Below are 14,749 nucleotides of genomic sequence, written 5' to 3'. Positions count from 1 at the left end.
CTAATAGAGGACCATGCTCAGAATTAGCCATTTGGGCTCCTTTCTCCCCCCATAGAGCTCTAATAGAGGACCATGCTCAGAATTAGCCATTTGGGCTCCTTTCTCCCCCCATAGAGCTCTAACAGAGGACCCTTCTCAGAAGTAGCCATTGGGGCTCCTTTCTCCCCCCATAGAGCTCTAATAGAGGACCATGCTCAGAAGCAGCCATCTGGGCTGCAGACATTATCCGGAACTATGGCTATCAGTTATGACGGTGGTTACCTGTGGTGACATCTTTCCTTATTCCCCTGACAGATACGGACGCTCCCTTTATTCCATAGCCCTCTTCATCCTTCACCACTCCCTTAATACCTCTGTGGACCTGGAGAAGAGAAGGAACGACAGGGACGAACATCAAGTCACCTCCCTTAATACCTCTGTGGACCTGGAGAAGAGAAGGAACAGGGACGAACATCAAGTCACCTCCCTTAATACCTCTGTGGACCTGGAGAAGAGAAGGAACAGGGACTAACATCAAGTCACCTCCCTTAATACCTCTGTGGACCTGGAGAAGAGAAGGAACAGGGACTAACATCAAGTCACCTCCCTTAATACCTCTGTGGACCTGGAGAAGAGAAGGAACAGGGACGAACATCAAGTCACCTCCTTAATACCTCTGTGGACCTGGAGAAGAGAAGGAACAGGGACTAACATCAAGTCACCTCCCTTAATACCTCTGTGGACCTGGAGAAGAGAAGGAACAGGGACGAACATCAAGTCACCTCCCTTAATACCTCTGTGGACCTGGAGAAGAGAAGGAACAGGGACTAACATCAAGTCACCTCCCTTAATACCTCTGTGGACCTGGAGAAGAGAAGGAACAGGGACGAACATCAAGTCACCTCCCTTAATACCTCTGTGGACCTGGAGAAGAGAAGGAACAGGGACTAACATCAAGTCACCTCCCTTAATACCTCTGTGGACCTGGAGAAGAGAAGGAACAGGGACTAACATCAAGTCACCTCCCTTAATACCTCTGTGGACCTGGAGAAGAGAAGGAACAGGGACTAACATCAAGTCACCTCCTTAATACCTCTGTGGACCTGGAGAAGAGAAGGAACAGGGACTAACATCAAGTCACCTCCTTAATACCTCTGTGGACCTGGAGAAGAGAAGGAACAATAGGGACTAACATCAAGTCACCTCCCTTAATACCTCTGTGGACCTGGAGAAGAGAAGGAACAGGGACTAACATCAAGTCACCTCCCTTAATACCTCTGTGGACCTGGAGAAGAGAAGGAACAGGGACGAACATCAAGTCACCTCCCTTAATACCTCTGTGGACCTGGAGAAGAGAAGGAACAGGGACTAACATCAAGTCACCTCCCTTAATACCTCTGTGGACCTGGAGAAGAGAAGGAACAGGGACTAACATCAAGTCACCTCCCTTAATACCTCTGTGGACCTGGAGAAGAGAAGGAACAGGGACTAACATCAAGTCACCTCCCTTAATACCTCTGTGGACCTGGAGAAGAGAAGGAACAGGGACTAACATCAAGTCACCTCCCTTAATACCTCTGTGGACCTGGAGAAGAGAAGGAACAGGGACGAACATCAAGTCACCTCCCTTAATACCTCTGTGGACCTGGAGAAGAGAAGGAACAGGGACTAACATCAAGTCACCTCCCTTAATACCTCTGTGGACCTGGAGAAGAGAAGGAACAGGGACTAACATCAAGTCACCTCCCTTAATACCTCTGTGGACCTGGAGAAGAGAAGGAACAGGGACTAACATCAAGTCACCTCCTTAATACCTCTGTGGACCTGGAGAAGAGAAGGAACAGGGACTAACATCAAGTCACCTCCCTTAATACCTCTGTGGACCTGGAGAAGAGAAGGAACAGGGACTAACATCAAGTCATCTCCCTTAATACCTCTGTGGACCTGGAGAAGAGAAGGAACAGGGACTAACAACAGGGAATATCAGGCTTAGGGAATGACATAGGGTTATTTTAACAAAATTCCCTGGTTTTCCAGGAATCTCAGTTGTCGGATTCCTGGATATACTGTTTATTCCCCCTCATTCCAGGATTCTCCCAACCAGGATTCCTGGAAACCCAGTAAATTTGGGGGGGGGGGGAAGTTTACGGAATTTGCAAACCTATCAGTGAATGGCAGGGAATGCTAAGGTCAGTGGGGGCTGGTGGGCGGGAGAAATATATAGTAGGACGGCAGCTTAAAACTTCTTCGTGATCGGTGTCCCGTCCACGGGACGGTTGAGCTAATGCGATTAGCATGAGGTTGAGCTAATGTAGGCTAATGCGATTAACATGAGGTTGCAATTGCAAAACAGAAATGCAATGGTTCATTGGATCAGTCTAAAACTTTGCACATGCACTGCTGCACTCTAGTGGCCAAAATCTGAATTGCTCCTGGGCTGGAATAATACATTATGACCTTTCTCTTGCGTTTCAAAGATGATGGTACAAAAAAAATACAAAAGAACAGGTTTTTTCTTTGCATTATCTTTTACCAGATCTACTGTGTTATATTCTCCTACATTCCTTTCACATTTCCACAAACTTCAAAGTGTTTCCTTTCAAATGGTGTCAAGAATATGAATATCCTTGGTTCACGGCCTGAGCTACAGGCAGTTAGATTTGGGTATGTCATTTTAGGCGAACATTTGGAAAAAAAGGGGGTGGAGCCTTAAGAGGTTTTAACATGGCTGTATTGGAATGAATGGAACGGTATCAGACACATCAAACACATGTTTTCCATGTGTTCAATATACAGCTCCATGTATTCCATTCCAACCATTACAAAGAGCCAGCTGTCCTCCTATATCTCTGCCCACCAGCCACCACTGATAAGGACATTAAAGATGGTCAGAAAATGACGAGACAGCACATAGGCCTTCTACGGTGTAACTACGGCACAAAATGGCTGCCTGGTCGCTGTGCTATAGAGAGACAGACCCACCGACTCCATGAAACTGAGCAGGGCCTCCTTGTTCCTGAGCCACTCTGGGTAGAGCTCCTCTTCAGAAGGGAACTTGTCACAGCCCAGCTCCACCGTAATCTCCAGACAGTTCGTGTGGAGGTAGTTAAAGTCTGACATGCCTACGGCACCGGAGAAATAGAGAGTTAGGACACACCGTAGATATATACACTAAGACACACAAGTACTGAGAATTAACAGACAGAGACGGGAATAAGAGGGGGAGGTTAAGGAGAGGAGGAGAGGAAAAGAGGAGGAGAGGAGGAGAGGAAAAGAGGAGGAAGAGAGGAGGAGGAGAGGAGGAGAGGAAGAGAGGAGGAGGAGAGAGTTAGGACACACCGTAGATATATACACTAAGACACACAAGTACTGAGAATTAACAGACAGAGACGGGAATAAGAGGCGGAGGTTAAGGAGAGGAGGAGAGGAAAAGAGGAGGAAGAGAGGAGGAAAGGAAGAGAGGAGGAGAGGAAAAGAGGAGGAGGAGAGGAGGAAAGGAAGAGAGGAGGAGAGGAGTAGAGGAGGAGAGAGAAGAGGAAGAGAGGAGGAGGAGAGAGAAGAGGAGGAGGAGGAGAGGAGGAGAGGAGGAGAGGAAAAGAGGAGGAGGAGAGGAGGAAAGGAAGAGAGGAGGAGAGGAGGAGAGGAGTAGAGGAGGAGAGAGAAGAGGAAGAGAGGAGGAGGAGAGAGAAGAGGAGGAGGAGGAGAGGAGGAGAGTAGGAGAGGAGTAGAGGAAAAGAGGAAGAGAGGAGGAGGAGAGAGAAGAGGAGAGAGGAGAGGAGTAGAGGAGTAGAGGAAAAGAGGAGGAGGAGAGAGAAGAGGAGGAGGAGAGGAGGAGAGGAGTAGAGGAAAAGAGGAAGAGAGGAGGAGAGATAGAAGAGGAAGAGAGGAGGAGATAGGAGAGGAGGAAGAGAGGAAGAGAGGAAGAGAGGAGGAGAGGAGGAAGAGAGGAGGACAGGAAGAGAGGAAGAGAGGAAGAGAGAGACAGAATGACACGAGGAGGAGAGGAGAAGATATAGAAGGTTCCGTACCCCCTGGGAAGCTGTACCACAGAGCTCCGTTGATGATGCCTCCACTCCGGATGAAGGACGCTCCACACCTAGAATGTACAATATATAGGCCATGTAACAGGGGGTAATATAATCGTTCATAATTATAGCCAGGAATATAATCACCTCTCTGTGTTGTTGTCGGCCATGCTGGCGTGAGAGTCTGCGTATGTCCGTGCCAGCTGCTTAAATGCCTGCAGAGAGGAACACAGTCACACTCTTCAACATGGCATTTTCTGGCCTGGGAACAGAAGAGGTTTTCACCACTGACATAAACTAGGTGTAGAACAGGGTACCTGTTGGTCAGGTGTAGGACAGGGTACCTGTTGGTCAGGTGTAGGACAGGGTACCTGTTGGTCAGGTGTAGGACAGAGCAGGGTACCTGTTGGTCAGGTGTAGGACAGGACAGGGCACCTGTTGGTCAGGTGTATTACAGGACAGGGTACCTGTTGGTCAGGTGTAGGACAGGGTACCTGTTCATCAGGCGGAGGACAGGACAGGGTACCTGTTGGTCAGGTGTAGGACAGGACAGGGTACCTGTTGGTCAGGTGTAGAACAGGACAGGGCACCTGTTGGTCAGGTGTAGGACAGGACAGGGCACCTGTTCATCAGGTGTATTACAGGACAGGGTACCTGTTGGTCAGGTGTAGGACAGGACAGGGTACCTGTTCATCAGGTGTATTACAGGACAGGGTACCTGTTCAACAGGTGTATTACAGGACAGGGTACCTGTTCATCAGGTGTATTACAGGACAGGGTACCTGTTCATCAGGTGTAGGACAGGACAGGGTACCTGTTGGTCAGGTGTAGGACAGGACAGGGCACCTGTTCATCAGGTGTATTACAGGACAGGGTACCTGTTGGTCAGGTGTAGGACAGGACAGGGTACCTGTTCGTCAGGTGTATTACAGGACAGGGTACCTGTTCAACAGGTGTATTACAGGACAGGGTACCTGTTCATCAGGTGTATTACAGGACAGGGTACCTGTTCATCAGGTGTAGGACAGGACAGGGTACCTGTTCATCAGGTGTAGGACAGGACAGGGTACCTGTTCATCAGGTGTATTACAGGACAGGGTACCTGTTGGTCAGGTGTAGGACAGGGTACCTATTCATCAGGTGTAGGACAGGACAGGTTACCTGTTCGTCAGGTGTAGGACAGGACAGGGTACCTGTTCATCAGGTGTAGGACAGGACAGGTTACCTGTTCATCAGGTGTAGGACAGGACAGGGTACCTGTTCATCAGGTGTATTACAGGACAGGGTACCTGTTCATCAGGTGTATTAAAGGACAGGGTACCTGTTCATCAGGTGTATTACAGAACAGGGTACCTGTTCAACAGGTGTAGGACAGGACAGGGTACCTGTTCATCAGGTGTAGGACAGGACAGGGTACCTGTTCATCAGGTGTAGGACAGGACAGGGTACCTGTTCATCAGGTGTATTACAGGACAGGGTACCTGTTCATCAGGTGTAGGGGAGAACATCCTCTCTTCATGGAGGTGTCTAGAGAAGTCAAAGGGATAAGAGATCACCAGCTCTCCGCCATGGAGGCTCGCAGACTGGACAAACGGCACAGACCTGATCCACTTCATCACTGCATAGGTCTCTGAAGCTATCTGAGAGAGGAGAGGGGGGAGGAGGAGAGAAGAGGAGAGGAGAGGAGAGAAGAGGAGAGGGAGGAGGAGAGGAGAGGAGAGGAGAGGAGAGGAGAGGGAGAGGAGGGAGAGGAGAGGAGAGGAGAGGAGAGGAGAGGAGAGGAGAGGAGAGGAGAGGAGAGGAGGATAATTACACAAATCCCTTACAAAACTGGTTTTGTCTAAAACTCTGGACACCCCTAGAACATATCTCACCAAAACAGTAGGAATGTCCTATACCTCACCAAAACAGTAGGAATGTCCTGTACCTCACCAAAACAGTAGGAATGCCCTGTACCTCACCAAAACAGTAGGAATGCCCTGTACCTCACCAAAACAGTAGGAATGTCCTCTACCTCACCAAAACAGTAGGAATGTCCTCTACCTCACCAAAACAGTAGGAATGTCCTCTACCTCACCAAAACAGTAGGAATGCCCTGTACCTCACCAAAACAGTAGGAATGTCCTGTACCTCACCAAAACAGTAGGAATGTCCTCTACCTCACCAAAACAGTAGGAATGTCCTGTACCTTACCAAAACAGTAGGAATGTGCTGTACCTCACCAAAACAGTAGGAATGCCCTGTACCTTACCAAAACAGTAGGAAAGTCCTGTACCTCACCAAAACAGTAGGAATGTCCTGTACCTCACCAAAACAGTGGGAATGCCCTCTACCTCACCAAAACAGTAGGAATGTCCTCTACCTCAACAAAACAGTAGGAATGTCCTGTACCTCACCAAAACAGTAGGAATGTCCTGTACCTCACCAAAACAGTAGGAATGTCCTCTACCTCACCAAAACAGTAGGAATGTCCTCTACCTCACCAAAACAGTAGGAATGTCCTCTACCTCAACAAAACAGTAGGAATGTCCTCTACCTCACCAAAACAGTAGGAATGTCCTGTACCTTACCAAAACAGTAGGAATGTCCTCTACCTCACCAAAACAGTAGGAATGTCCTATACCTCACCAAAACAGTAGGAATGCCCTGTACCTCACCAAAACAGTAGGAATGTCCTGTACCTCACCAAAACAGTAGGAATGTCCTGTACCTCACCAAAACAGTAGGAATGTCCTCTACCTCACCAAAACAGTAGGAATGCCCTGTACCTCACCAAAACAGTAGGAATGTCCTATACCTCACCAAAACAGTAGGAATGCCCTGTACCTCACCAAAACAGTAGGAATGCCCTGTACCTCACCAAAACAGTAGGAATGTCCTGTACCTCACCAAAACAGTAGGAATGTCCTCTACCTCACCAAAACAGTAGGAATGCCCTGTACCTTACCAAAACAGTAGGAATGTCCTCTACCTCACCAAAACAGTAGGAATGTCCTATACCTCACCAAAACAGTAGGAATGCCCTGTACCTCACCAAAACAGTAGGAATGTCCTCTACCTCACCAAAACAGTAGGAATGCCCTGTACCTTACCAAAACAGTAGGAATGTCCTGTACCTCACCAAAACAGTAGGAATGCCCTCTACCTCACCAAAACAGTAGGAATGCCCTGTACCTTACCAAAACAGTAGGAATGTCCTGTACCTCACCAAAACAGTAGGAATGTCCTGTACCTCACCAAAACAGTAGGAATGCCCTCTACCTCACCAAAACAGTAGGAATGCCCTGTACCTTACCAAAACAGTAGGAATGTCCTGTACCTCACCAAAACAGTAGGGATGTCCTGTACCTCACCAAAACAGTAGGAATGCCCTCTACCTCACCAAAACAGTAGGAATGTCCTGTACCTCACCAAAACAGTAGGAATGTCCTGTACCTCACCAAAACAGTAGGAATGTCCTGTACCTCACCAAAACAGTAGGAATGTCCTGTACTTTCCCACATCAACAGAAGGCTAAGTTCCCATACCATCGGAGAGGTACCTCCACCTGAGGGACTTGCTATCGAGACGCTAGTGACATCACTCATGTGTACACACCTCTCCGATGTCCTCACTGGCGCCATCCCGCTACCGACACCAGTGTAGCGAGATGTTGATATTTACATACCTTACCAAACCAGTAAGAGTCTGGGATGGGGATGTGGTCTGTGCGGAAGCGTTTGATCCTGCGATTCCGGTAGAGGATAGACGTAAGGTCAGGAAAGTTCCGGTTCAAGTCTAGGTTCTGAGCGTTGGTGCGACCCACCGTCCAACCGTTGAGCTCGTGACCCTACACCAACACACACAGAGGGTAAAGGTCGTGACCCTACACAAACACACAGATGTAGAAACACACACAGAGGGTAAAGGTCGTGACCCTACACAAACACACAGATGTAGAAACACACACATAGGATAAAGGTCATGACCCTAGACATGGTTCAACACCCCACGACCCTGCAGGAGCATGACGGGGAGGAGTGAAGAGTGAAGCATCGTGGGTAATGGGAAGACATGGGAAGTCATGTCGGTTAGAAGAATGTGATTGGATAGGATGACTATCAGAGGTCAGGAGTGTTTTGTTGACCATGTGACCCAGAAGAGGGCCCAGAGGTTTTCCCAGTCACGTCACATGATCGTTCCCTATACAGGGAGTAGTTTAGGGACAGACTATGTAATCCGTCTGGAGAGAACAAGCTGTCCATTAAACATACATTTTTTTTATTAAAACCTTTATTTTACTAGGCAAGTCAGTGACGAACAAATTCTTATTTAAAACGACGGCCTACACCGTCCGAACCCGGACGACGCTGGGCCAATTGTGCGCCGCCCTATGGGATTCCTCATCACAGCCGGCCGGTTGTGATACAGCCTGGATATCGAACCAGGGTGTCTGTAGTGACAGGACATGCTGTTTGTGTGAAGAAGAAATCCCTCGGTAGTTTGAAAACATGATGATAAAGACAATAGAGCTTCCCACTGCCAGCTGTTGGGGAAAACAATAACTAGACGTTCTATCTTTAAAAAATATATATATATATTATTTGTTATTTTAAGAAAAACGTTTTGAGATTCCGAGCAGTGTTACTTCTTCGACCTTAAACACAGTTACTAAAAAATAAAATGGCACCGCGTTTCCATGACAACAGTCTAATCGACTGCTCTTGCTGATTGGTTAAGGACACTTTCACTCTGTCTCTGGTAGTGGGAGGGGCTGAACCAATAGGAGAGCTCAGGTAGATGATAGGCAGTTGGAAAAGGGGCAAGGCTTAGAAAGAGAGTGGCCCAACACATGCTCTCACAGAATTTCTATATAATGGAGAAGATAGGAGGCGTGGCTTCTTTCTATCTCTACGCGGCTGATTGGTTGGTCCCGGCTTCCATGTTTTTTTATTCATGATTTACTTCCTGGTTGTGGTGTGGTTGTTGTTCCGGGTCGTTGCTATCCTCTACCTCGGCGGCCGCCAGCTCATAACCGTCGGGGTTCATGGATGCCAGGATGTGGATGCGCGTGGTGTTCACGAGCGTCTGATACGCTGGTTGCCAAGGAGATACTGAACACAGGTACTGGGCCAGGTAGAGCAGCAACTGACGACCCAGGACCTCGTTGCCATGCATGTTGCCAACCAGCTTGATCTCCGGTTCCACTGAGGAGGGGGAGATGGGGGGAGGGAGAGGGAGAGACGGGGGAGGGAGAGGGAGAGACGGGGGAGGAAGGGAGAGAGACAGGAAAGGAATTGCTCAAGACAAAACCTGTGTCAAAGTTCATTTTAGAAGATGTCAACTAGCCCTGTACCAATAGGCTTTAAGACACGGGAGGTCCTCAACTAGCCCTATACCAATAGGCTTTAAGACACAGGAGGTCCTCAACTAGTCCTGTACCAATAGGCTTTAATACACAGGAGGTCCTCAACTAGCCCTGTACCAATAGGCTTTAAGACACAGGAGGTCCTCAACTAGTCCTGTACCATTAGGCTTTAAGACACAGGAGGTCCTCAACTAGTCCTGTACCAATAGGCTTTAATACACAGGAGGTCCTCAACTAGCCCTGTACCAATAGGCTTTAATAAACAGGAGGTCCCCAACTAGCCCTCTACCAATAGGCTTTAAGACACTGGAGGTCCTCAACTAGCCCTCTACCAATAGGCTTTAATAAACAGGAGGTCCTCAACTAGCCCTTTACCAATAGGCTTTAAGACACGGGAGGTCCTCAACTAGCCCTGTACCAATAGGCTTTAATAAACAGGAGGTCCCCAACTAGCCCTGTACCAATGGGCTTTAATACACGGGAGGTCCTCAACTAGCCCTCTACCAATAGGCTTTAAGACACAGGAGGTCCTCAACTAGCCCTGTACCAATAGGCTTTAATACACAGGAGGTCCTCAACTAGCCCTGTACCAATAGGCTTTAATACACAGGAGGTCCTCAACTAGCCCTGTACCAATAGGCTTTAATACACAGGAGGTCCTCAACTAGTCCTGTACCAATAGGCTTTAAGACACAGGAGGTCCTCAACTAGCCCTGTACCACTAGGCTTTAAGACACAGGAGGTCCTCAACTAGCCCTGTACCAATAGGCTTTAAGACACAGGAGGTCCTCAACTAGCCCTGTACCAATAGGCTTTAATACACAGGAGGTCCTCAACTAGCCCTCTACCAATAGGCTTTAATAAACAGGAGGTCCTCAACTAGCCCTGTACCAATAGGCTTTAAGACACAGGAGGTCCTCAACTAGTCCTGTACCAATAGGCTTTAAGACACAGGATGTCCTCAAAAGGCCCTGTACCAATAGGCGTTAATACACAGGAGGTCCTCAACTAGCCCTGTACCACTAGGCTTTAATACACAGGAGGTCCTCAACTAGTCCTGTACCAATAGGCTTTAAGACACAGGAGGTCCTCAAAAGGCCCTGTACCAATAGGCTTTAATACACAGGAGGTCCTCAACTAGCCCTGTACCACTAGGCTTTAATACACAGGAGGTCCTCAACTAGTCCTGTACCAATAGGCTTTAATACACAGGAGGTCCTCAACTAGCCCTGTACAAATAGGCTTTAATACACAGGAGGTCCTCAACTAGCCCTGTACCAATAGGCTTTAATACACAGGAGGTCCCCAACTAGCCCTGTACCAATAGGCTTTAATACACAGGAGGTCCTCAACTAGTCCTGTACCAATAGGCTTTAAGACACAGGAGGTCCTCAACTAGCCCTCTACCAATAGGCTTTAATAAACAGGAGGTCCTCAACTAGCCCTGTACCAATAGGCTTTAAGACACAGGAGGTCCTCAACTAGCCCTGTACCAATAGGCTTTAATACACAGGAGGCCCTCAACTAGCCCTGTACCAATAGGCTTTAAGACATGGGAGGTCCTCAACTAGCCCTGTACCAATAGGCTTTAAGACACAGGAGGTCCTCAACTAGCCCTGTACCACTAGGCTTTAATACACAGGATGTCCTCAACTAGCCCTGTACCAATAGGCTTTAATAAACAGGTGGTCCCCAACTAGTCCTGTACCACTAGGCTTTAAGACACAGGAAGTCCTCAAAAGGCCCTGTACCAATAGGCTTTAATACACAGGAGGTCCTCAACTAGCCCTGTACCACTAGGCTTTAATACACAGGAGGTCCTCAACTAGCCCTGTACCAATAGGCTTTAAGACACAGGAGGTCCTCAACTAGCCCTGTACCAATAGGCTTTAAGACACAGGAGGTCCTCAACTAGCCCTGTACCAATGGGCATTAATACACAGGAGGTCCTCAACTAGCCCTGTACCAATAGGCTTTAATACACAGGAGGTCCTCAACTAGCCCTGTACCAATAGGCTTTAATACACAGGAGGTCCTCAACTAGCCCTGTACCAATAGGCTTTAATACACAGGAGGTCCTCAACTAGCCCTGTACCAATAGGCTTTAATACACAGGAGGTCCTCAACTAGCCCTGTACCAATAGGCTTTAAGACACAGGAGGTCCTCAACTAGCCCTGTACCAATGGGCTTTAATACACAGGAGGTCCTCAACTAGCCCTGTACCAATAGGCTTTAATACACAGGAGGTCCTCAACTAGCCCTGTACCAATAGGCTTTAATACACAGGAGGTCCTCAACTAGCCCTGTACCAATAGGCTTTAACACACAGGAGGTCCTCAACTAGCCATGTACCAATAGGCTTTAAGACACTGGAGGTCCTCAACTATCCCTGTACCAATGGGCTCCCTAGCTCACTAGCCCCATTGCTGTTGCAGTTCAAACCCCAGAAATCACTCCACCTTAAATGGTTAGACACTCACACAGTTCATGGCCTCCGGGGTTGTCTGTGAACTCTATGGCCAGAAGGTCTTTCCCCTCTGTGCTGCGTCCGATACTGTAGATATATAGATACACAGATCCGTACTGTAGATATATAGATACACAGATCCGTACTGTAGATATATAGATACACAGATCCGTACTGTAGATATATAGATACACAGATCAGTACTGTAGATATATAGATACACAGATCCGTACTGTAGATATATAGATACACAGATCCGTACTGTAGATATATAGATACACAGATCAGTACTGTAGATATATAGATACACAGATCAGTACTGTAGATATATAGATACACAGATCCGTACTGTAGATATATAGATACACAGATTGGTACTGTAGATATATAGATACACAGATTGGTACTGTAGATATATAGATACACAGATCCGTACTGTAGATATATAGATACACAGATTGGTACTGTAGATATATTGATACACAGATCGGTACTGTAGATATATAGATACACAGATCCGTACTGTAGATATATAGATACACAGATTGGTACTGTAGATATATAGATACACAGATTGGTACTGTAGATATATAGATACACAGACTCGTACTGTAGATATATAGATAAACAGATCCGTACTGTAGATATATAGATACACAGATTGGTACTGTAGATATATAGATACACAGATCCGTACTGTAGATATGTAGATACACAGACTCGTACTGTAGATATATAGATACACAGATCGGTACTGTAGATATATAGATACACAGATTGGTACTGTAGATATATAGATACACAGATTGGTACTGTAGATATATTGATACACAGATCGGTACTGTAGATATATAGATACACAGATCAGTACTGTAGATATATAGATACACAGATCCGTACTGTAGATATATAGATACACAGATCCATACTGTAGATATATAGATACACAGATCCGTACTGTAGATATATAGATACACAGATCAGTACTGTAGATATATAGATACACAGATCAGTACTGTAGATATATAGATACACAGATCCGTACTGTAGATATATAGATACACAGATCGGTACTGTAGATATATAGATACACAGATCGGTACTGTAGATATATAGATACACAGATCGGTACTGTAGATATATTGATACACAGATCGGTACTGTAGATATATAGATACACAGATCAGTACTGTAGATATATAGATACACAGATCCGTACTGTAGATATATAGATACACAGATCCATACTGTAGATATATAGATACACAGATCCGTACTGTAGATATATAGATACACAGATCAGTACTGTAGATATATAGATACACAGATCCGTACTGTAGATATATAGATACACAGATCCGTACTGTAGATATATAGATACACAGATCGGTACTGTAGATATATAGATACACAGATCGGTACTGTAGATATATAGATACACAGATCAGTACTGTAGATATATAGATACACAGATTGGTACTGTAGATATATAGATACACAGATCGGTACTGTAGATATATAGATACACAGATCGGTACTGTAGATATATAGATACACAGATCCGTACTGTAGATATATAGATACACAGATCCGTACTGTAGATATATAGATACACAGATTGGTACTGTAGATATATTGATACACAGATCGGTACTGTAGATATATAGATACACAGATCAGTACTGTAGATATATAGATACACAGATCCGTACTGTAGATATATAGATACACAGATCAGTACTGTAGATATATAGATACACAGATTGGTACTGTAGATATATAGAAACACAGATCCGTACTGTAGATATATAGATACACAGATCCGTACTGTAGATATATAGATACACAGATCAGTACTGTAGATATATAGATACACAGATCAGTACTGTAGATATATAGATACACAGATTGGTACTGTAGATATATAGAAACACAGATCCGTACTGTAGATATATAGATACACAGATCCGTACTGTAGATATATAGATACACAGACTCGTACTGTAGATATATAGATACACAGATCAGTACTGTAGATATATAGATACACAGATCGGTACTGTAGATATATAGATACACAGATTGGTACTGTAGATATATTGATACACAGATCGGTACTGTAGATATATAGATACACAGATCGGTACTGTAGATATATAGATACACAGATCCGTACTGTAGATATATAGATACACAGATACGTACTGTAGATATATAGATACACAGATCAGTACTGTAGATATATAGATACACAGATCAGTACTGTAGATATATAGATACACAGATCAGTACTGTAGATATATAGATACACAGATCGGTACTGTAGATATATAGATACACAGATACACAGATCAGTAGTTTATTCATCCCGGAGGTTGTATTTCCTGTCCAGGTAAACAGCAGCAGACAACAGCCAGTACCTGTAGGTGCGGGAGATGTGAGAGCACTTGGCCGCAGTCCTCTTCAGAACGCTGTACATCTGGGCGTTGGAGTGGTACGTGAACTGAATGATGGTGGAGGGTTCGTCTGGAGACAGGTTGGAGAAAACCACTTCCTGTCTGGCTGAGAGGGCAAAGGAGGAGGGGGGGGGATTAGCTGAATTGATCATAATTGGTTTTCTGAAACACATTTTAAAACTTGTGTCCCATCCACGGGACGGTTGAGCTAACGTAGACTAATGCGACTAGCATGAGGTTGTAAATAACTAAGAACATTTCCCAGGACATAGACATCTGATATTGGCAGAAAGATTAACAAGAATTTAAGCTTACTGCACTGTCCAATTTACATGAGCTAATACAGTGAAATAATCCCATGCTATTGTTTGAAGAGAGTGCACAATTTTGATTATGAAAAGTGTTTATTAATAAACAAATTAGGCACATTTGGGCAGTCTTGATACAACATTTTGAACAGAAATGCAACATTCG

General features: G+C 45.7%; 1 protein-coding gene across 1 annotated transcript in view; it reads right to left on the bottom strand.

Annotated features, from left to right (window-relative positions):
- Positions 1-14,749, bottom strand: part of LOC135532355 (carboxypeptidase Z-like) — a 64,442-nt gene that overhangs the window by 7,627 nt on the left and 42,066 nt on the right. Inside the window, exons 7-15 of the mRNA XM_064959916.1 lie at positions 14,240-14,381; positions 11,833-11,906; positions 8,949-9,190; positions 7,672-7,833; positions 5,486-5,644; positions 4,152-4,219; positions 4,008-4,075; positions 2,962-3,101; positions 262-361 (exon numbers count right to left, since the gene is read on the bottom strand). Of these exons, the coding sequence (XP_064815988.1) occupies positions 262-361; positions 2,962-3,101; positions 4,008-4,075; positions 4,152-4,219; positions 5,486-5,644; positions 7,672-7,833; positions 8,949-9,190; positions 11,833-11,906; positions 14,240-14,381 (1,155 nt within the window). The remainder of the gene's footprint in view (positions 1-261; positions 362-2,961; positions 3,102-4,007; positions 4,076-4,151; positions 4,220-5,485; positions 5,645-7,671; positions 7,834-8,948; positions 9,191-11,832; positions 11,907-14,239; positions 14,382-14,749) is intronic.

The sequence above is a fragment of the Oncorhynchus masou genome, unplaced genomic scaffold, assembly GCF_036934945.1.
Source record: "Oncorhynchus masou masou isolate Uvic2021 unplaced genomic scaffold, UVic_Omas_1.1 unplaced_scaffold_1833, whole genome shotgun sequence".
Classification (NCBI taxonomy): Eukaryota; Metazoa; Chordata; class Actinopteri; order Salmoniformes; family Salmonidae; genus Oncorhynchus; species Oncorhynchus masou.
This window is presented reverse-complemented; position numbering and strand designations above follow the sequence as displayed.